Source organism: Bidens hawaiensis, unplaced genomic scaffold (genome assembly GCF_021521415.1).
Source record: "Bidens hawaiensis isolate Kalapana, Puna unplaced genomic scaffold, B.hawaiensis_p1.1 tig00006807_1, whole genome shotgun sequence".
Lineage (NCBI taxonomy): Eukaryota > Viridiplantae > Streptophyta > Magnoliopsida > Asterales > Asteraceae > Bidens > Bidens hawaiensis.
Genome location: NW_027491465.1, coordinates 905,540 through 912,595, shown reverse-complemented (window position 1 = coordinate 912,595; position 7,056 = coordinate 905,540). Strand labels below are relative to the sequence as shown.

Sequence of the window (7,056 nt, the reverse complement as noted above, 5' to 3'; positions counted from 1 at the left end):
AATTAGATTTATCAAATTCATATCTTGTATTAAGTAAACCAATTTGGTTTCATGCCAAGGCGGTCCATTACGGAGGCAATTCACATCCTAAGAAGATTAATGAAAAAGTATAGGGAGAAGAAGCGTGACCTGCACATGGTATTCATTGACCTAGAAAAAGCTTACGACAATGTGCCACATCGAGTACTCTGGGAATTCCTTGAGGATAGAGGTCTCGAGAAAATACATACAAATAATTATGGATTTGTATGCAAAAAGTGCAACAAGTGTTTGTGCGCCTGTGGGAGATACTGAATTCTTCCCCGTGGAGGTAGGCCTTCATCAGGGGTCAGCGTTGAGCCCATTTCTTTTTGCAGTAGTCTTGGACGAGTTTTCAAAGTTGATTCAAAAGACAGTCCCATGGTGCATGATGTTCGCAGATGATATTGTGTTAGTTTCTAAAAGAAAACAAGATCTGAACATGAGGTTAGAGGAGTGGCGATAAACTTTAGAAAGAAAAGGTTTAAAGATCAGTCGCTCTAAAACCGAGTATCTCCGCTGTGACTTTGGAGGGGTACACGACGATTAGGACACCCAAATCACCATTGGAGGCCAAATAGTTCCGCATGTAACGAAGTTCAAGTATCTACGATTATTTGTTCAGAGCAATGGGGAATTAGATAGTGATGCGGCCCATCGCGTCCAGATAGGATGGTGTAGATGGAGAGCAACTACGTGCGTTTTGTGCGATAAGAGGTTCCCAACTAAACTAAAGGGAAAATTATAAGGTCGTAGTTAGACCTGCAAAGTTATATGAAACAGATTGTTGGGCCATCAAGAAAGTACATGCATGTAAGATGGATGTTGCAGAGATGAGAATGCTAAAGTGGATGTGTGGGCATACAAAGTTGGACCGAATAAGCAACCATGCTTTTCGGGAGAGATTAAGGGTGTCTAGCATATCAGATAAGATAAGAGATGGGAGATTGAGATGGTTTGAACATGTGAAGAGGAGACAGACGACGTCTCCTGTTATATCTGTAGAAAACATTACTATAGAGGGGAAGAGAGGTAGAGGCCGACCCAAATTGACTTGGGATGAGAGGATTATAAATGATTTGCTAGATATGCACCTCTCCAAAGATATGGTCGATGATACGAATTATTGGAGACGTAGGATTAAGGTTAAGGAGTTTTAGATATAATGTACAGTTTTTGGTTAAAAATATCTTACAGGTTTTTTTTTACTTTATTTTTGACACATGTCATTTTGATATTTTCTTTTCTTACCCATACTTCTTCAAGTTAATCTATTTTTTACCCATACTTCTTCAAGTTAATCTATTTTGTATGTTATTTTTATTCTATATCATTTTTATTACTTGTTTATTACTTTTTAATTTACTATTATTATTATTCGTAGTATTCTTATACTTTATACTTACTAAAGTTAGTTTTATTTGTTTGTGTTTATTTAGTTTTAGTGTTAAAAAATAAATTAATTTAATATATATTTTTTTTAGCTATTATTGTATATTTTCAATATCCAATACTATTATCATCACCTTTATTTATTTATTTTATTATGACTTATGTTTTTTATTATTTAATATTAATTGTATCTAATTTTTATTTTTTCAATATTTAAAGATGTACTGTTGAATTTTGTTTTTTTATATTATCTAATGTATATGGGTTTCGGAGCCGATGGTCTCTCTGGAAGCAACCTCTCTGTTTTTTAGAATAGAGGTAAGATTAGCCTACATCCCACCCTCCCTAAATCTAGTTTTTAGCTTCGTTATTTGTAAGATCTTACTAAGCATGGTTATTGTTGTATTAATATAATACATAGAAAAGATATAAAGCTTGTAATAAGATAAGCTCATAAAAACTTAATGGCCAAGAAAAGAAAGTAAGGAATGCCACAATTCCATCCATTTCTTTCATATACAGAGCACGTGCTATTGTGTCAACCAAATTGTTTTATCATGCTAATATATATCTTAGAGATGAAAGAAAAGAAGTTTAAATGGGCTATTGCTCACTAAACCGAAGCCTCAATTGTTTGATTGAAAAAAATTTACCCACAAACATATATATATATATATATATATATACATACACGTATATTTCATCATTTTGCTTTCATATTAAACCACAAGAAAATATGGAGTGTTTGGAAGGTGAACCAAGAATAAAAAGATACATTGATATAACTGGAAGAGTGGCGGCCATCTTCTATGATAGTAATAATTAGTTAGTGATGGTTATGATACTGGGCGGTGGTAGTAGATGAACGGTGGCGGCTCTAAACTTGAGTCTCGTAAATTCGAGTCAAGTTATTAGACGATAGAACTGGAGATCCATAGTTGTGTCAAAAAGTTTAATCCCAACGGATCGGCGTCAAAATCCTGACGAGCCATTATTGTGTCTTGAAGTTTGTGCCATCAAGTTGGAGTCTCGACGCCACTCTGGAGTTCCAACGTTTCGTTCCCCGACATTATACGTGTAATATAAGTGATGCACATTCATTCTTAAGATTTACACTTTTAAATACCCCTATTAAGGTAGGGGTTCCGCTTAAGTTATTTCGATATATGGCTTAGATCTTAGTCGGGGGTATAGCCTAAACCTTGAACATTTCAATATACATTATAGTTTTTCATATATATATATATGTATATATATATATATATATATATAGGTTATAGTAAAAAATATTGTTTTTTCATGATTAAGAAACATAAAGTTTTACATACAAATGTTATGTTTAAATTGACATTTCTTTTTAAAGAAGAAAAAAAATAGACGTTTCTTCGTAAAGAAGAAGCATAGCTCATAATTGGTAAATACAAAGAAATTTATTCAAACAAATGATCTGTCAAGGTTTAATGCTATGCAAAACAGACTAAAAGTCTGAAGTTAGATCGTTAATCTAGATACTTATACAAAATTTATTCTCGTACTATAGGTCCGAGGTAACGCATTGACAGAAATCAGTACAAACTGATCAACACAAAGGTGAATACGCTCAATCTTTAAATAAGCATAATTTATAAATGAGTCGTTATATACCTAAAACTTCAGTATCTGCTGCCAATTAGACAAGTTATACTTGTGTTTGGATCCTTACATATATGGGTAGAGCCTAGAAGGTAGGCATACCCCACCACATGTGGTACCAGGTCCCCTTCTTATTGATCCATTCTATAAGGCTGTGAGGGCTGGACTAATGTGAATTATTTGGTATTTAGGTCTAGAGGGTCACTGATTGTTTCGAGCATGAACTAAAGGTTTCATAAATGATTTAACTTGGTTATTTTCTATGCCATGATGGACCGGGTCACACGATACCCGAGAGAATAAATAGGTTTATATAAATATTTTCAAGTCAACGTGTTTACCAGCATATAAACGATGTATTTTTTTTCCACATTTCAGGAAAGCAAATTAAGCAACAGTAGCAAGGAGTTAAGGTTGATTATGAAGTTAGATGTTCATTAGAAGAAGATGGCTCTGTTTTAGATTACTAAAATATTTATAAACAAATGAATAAAATATCAAATACACGGGTATTTAACATCCGAAAAATTTTATAAATACATATTATATAACTAAAATAATCACATTGAAACTTAACTATTCGTGTATCACCATAACTTTTCAAATTTTCAATTTTAAAACCATAATAACAATTGAATATTTAAATGAAAAAACGAGATGAAACTCGAATATTCTCGTATTACAACACAAATATCAAAATGTGTAATTAAATCGAACAGAAAGCTGGGTATTCGTGTATCATCATGACTTGACATATTTTCAGTTTAAACACATTGTAAAACATTGAGGGTCGGAGTCACACATCGCATAAACCACCATGACTTGTGTGACATCCTTAGGAGTGCAACCATATTCCTTTTTCACAAAGAGGATATAGTCGCGTTGAAAGCTTTAAATTTGTGATTCATATGGAGTTGGGGTGGTATGTTTTGGCCTAATAACTTTCATGCCCTTTATGAACTCTCTAGGTAAGCAACCAGGTCCCGCGTCTGATTGAGATTTATGTACATTGCTTATCTTTAGGTTTCAATAACCTTGTTGTCAAAAGTTCAGAAAATAAGCATGATCCCTTTCTAGTTACTGCATACTCGCCTCGTAGAACCATCTTTGAGAAGAAGAAATATCAAGAAACCGAAAAACAATCAATTGTTGAAAATACTTGAAAATCTTTGCTTTAGCCATAAGCCTTGGACTTGTGTGTGTGTTTGTGTACATGAGGCGTAAATGATTCAATAATAATAAAATAATATAGCATGTGCATTGAACAATCAAGTATGACCCACATAATTTCTAATCACGCAGCCCTAAATAATTAAAATAAGCTATAACCAACTAGAACACTACATCTAATATCATATCTTATAGTCACCGCTTTGATACCAATCTGTAACACCCTGGTTTAAGCGGAAATGCCTGAGTGTGACGTATAGATTGCTAAAAACACATGTGACAATATTATCATTAATTGATATAAAGGGATCAAGTACACAAGTACATAAGAAAGAAAATACAAGGAAGTGAAACATTTCAACCATTTATTAAAAATATCCTAAGTCTAGTATCTTCATCCATTTCATCCTCCAATAATGATACATGTAGCATATGTATAAAATAATGTTAGCAAACTAAATAGTTGGTGAGATCACATAGTGTGATATAAATGCGTAAAAACCATACAATTCCATGAAATAAGTGTAATAATCGCGCAAGTAAGGTCCTTTCCGGCTGGTAACAACAAACGTACTCAGATAATGAGGTCATTTCCCACTCATAACAAAATGGTCTTGTGTGGAAGAGGGGCGTATGATCATACTTATTGAGGATACCAGGTGCAAGTAAGTTCGAGCAAGTAATCAGGTAATCACACAAGTCCATGTAATGAATTGTAGTTTGTAAACGAAATCGTAAATACTTGAGTTCATAAGATACATATGCTACCCTAAAAATAATAAAAGAGTAAAAAAGGGATGTGAGAAACTCACATTGAAATTGAAGTTAAACTTGAGATAACAACCGAAAGCGCATTTAAGGAAATTGAAACGATCGAACCTCACGAACTATAATTAAAAAGGAAATACAAAATTTAAAGACTAAGTATCAGAATTATAAAAGTTAAATAATATTAGGGTTAGAAATTAGGCATTATTATAATCTATATTTCATTAACTTATGGCAAATGGAGACTTGGGGATTTTTTATTTAAAATGAGTTTAAAAAAATGAATTAAAGTTTATATAAATCGTTTTATGTTTATTAGTTGAAGAATGATTTGTATATGAATAATTATAACTTATTAATATAAGATTAAATAACAATATTAATAACGTTATCTAATTCTAGTAACATAATTAATTAATTTACTAATTAATTCAATTAAATGTTTTCATGAATTATTTAAAGAGATTAAAGATATTAGTTTATGTTGAAATAAAATAAAATAAAATAAAATAAAATAGCAATAACTAATTTACTCAATCAATTATTTAGAAAAATTAAGTATACTAGTTCTATTATAAGAAATCTTTAATTAAAACCATTTTGTATATATCATCATATTTAAAAGTAAAGGTTTATAAGTTTATGATGATCAACGGATAATAATATCTAGATAATAATATATTTGTTCTTGCAAAATAACTAGTTTTGATATAATATTTAGAAAATCGAAGTGTTTATCTTAGATATCCATGATCATAGGATTCTTAAAACCAAAATATGATATTTTTATTATAAAAGTATCATGGTCATGAAGAACAAATTATAAACATTCAACATAAAATCAAAAACTATAAAGTGTATGAAATCATAAAAATTTACTTGTTAATGCTTTCAATCTTAAGAAAATAGAGTATTGAGGTGTGAAAATAATGAAGGATTAGTCCTCCTATTATAGTGAAAATATAGAGTTGTTATGTCTTAAAGAATTTATGAAAATTAATCATATTTTATATAATTAAAAATGAGCATGCAATACTACAAGAGTTGTGAAAAGTATAATTGCATAGAAATGATCACATAAAATACATCAAACGAAATTTGAGATTAATTAATAATATATATATATATATATATATATATATATATATAAACAAAACCAAAACTTTAAAATAGGTCGGGTTTTCGGGTTTGAAAATTAACGAATGTTACTGTAACATCCCAAAATTTATAATTTATATTTTATAATTAAAATGAATTTTGAGAATTAAAGATATGAGCCTTATGATTGCTTAAATAAATAAAAGGAACTGAAATATATTTATATATTTTTTATAATGGTTTTATCATGTCTTATAATTTTGTATTATTAAGTAAACATATAAAATACAACTATGGTAGATTACAACTAATAGTTAAAGACTTGTTGGTTAACAAAAAAAAATTTGAGATAAGTTTACTAGTTTGTTTAAAGTTGGAGGGCTTAATATAACATCATGTGCTATATATATAAACACCTAGTTAATTTGGGGGTAGCCATATATATAATTGATCAAAACAAGAAAAAGGCAGGAAGCTTGTTAGGGTTGGGGTGTTCGATGAACCGAAGTCATTTTCTTGATGGTAAGACCATGAGTAGTCATAAAGCATTAACTCTAGGCATTATGCGTCATGTGACGCCCAGTCAGAGTTATAGTTTTTTACAAAAATAGGGTGTAGTCATAAAGCCTTACCCCAGGTGCCACGTGGCGCCCAGTCACTTGTACACTTTTTTTGTTTTTTATTACAAAATAATCAAATAACAATAATATTTTATAAAATAAATATTACATTAAAATAAAAAAAACTACTCGTCGTCGTTGTCGTTCTCGTCGTATTCGCCCTCTTCGTCTTCATCGTCCTCGCCCTTGTCGTCGTTGTCGTCTTCATCATCGTCTTCATTGTTGTCCTCGTTTTGATTCTCGTTTTCACCAGGAAAATGCCGATTCATCCAAAAATGTTCGACCAAATCTCCCTTTAGTGCGTTATGTATCTCTTTTGATCGCACGAAATCCGAGTTTTTGAGCCTTTGCTCCATGC

At 31.1% G+C, this 7,056-nt stretch overlaps 1 protein-coding gene across 1 annotated transcript; it reads left to right on the top strand.

Annotated features, from left to right (window-relative positions):
• Nucleotides 1–836: 836 nt before the first annotated feature.
• Nucleotides 837–1,178, top strand: LOC143633616 (uncharacterized). The gene has a single exon (XM_077101880.1). The coding sequence runs from the start codon at nucleotides 837–839 to the stop codon at nucleotides 1,176–1,178; it is 342 nt and encodes a 113-aa protein (XP_076957995.1).
• Nucleotides 1,179–7,056: the final 5,878 nt, after the last annotated feature.

Bases quoted from the DNA above. Each gene is read 5' to 3' on its own strand.
- LOC143633616 (XM_077101880.1), top strand. From the start codon at position 837: ATGGATGTTGCAGAGATGAGAATGCTAAAGTGGATGTGTGGGCATACA.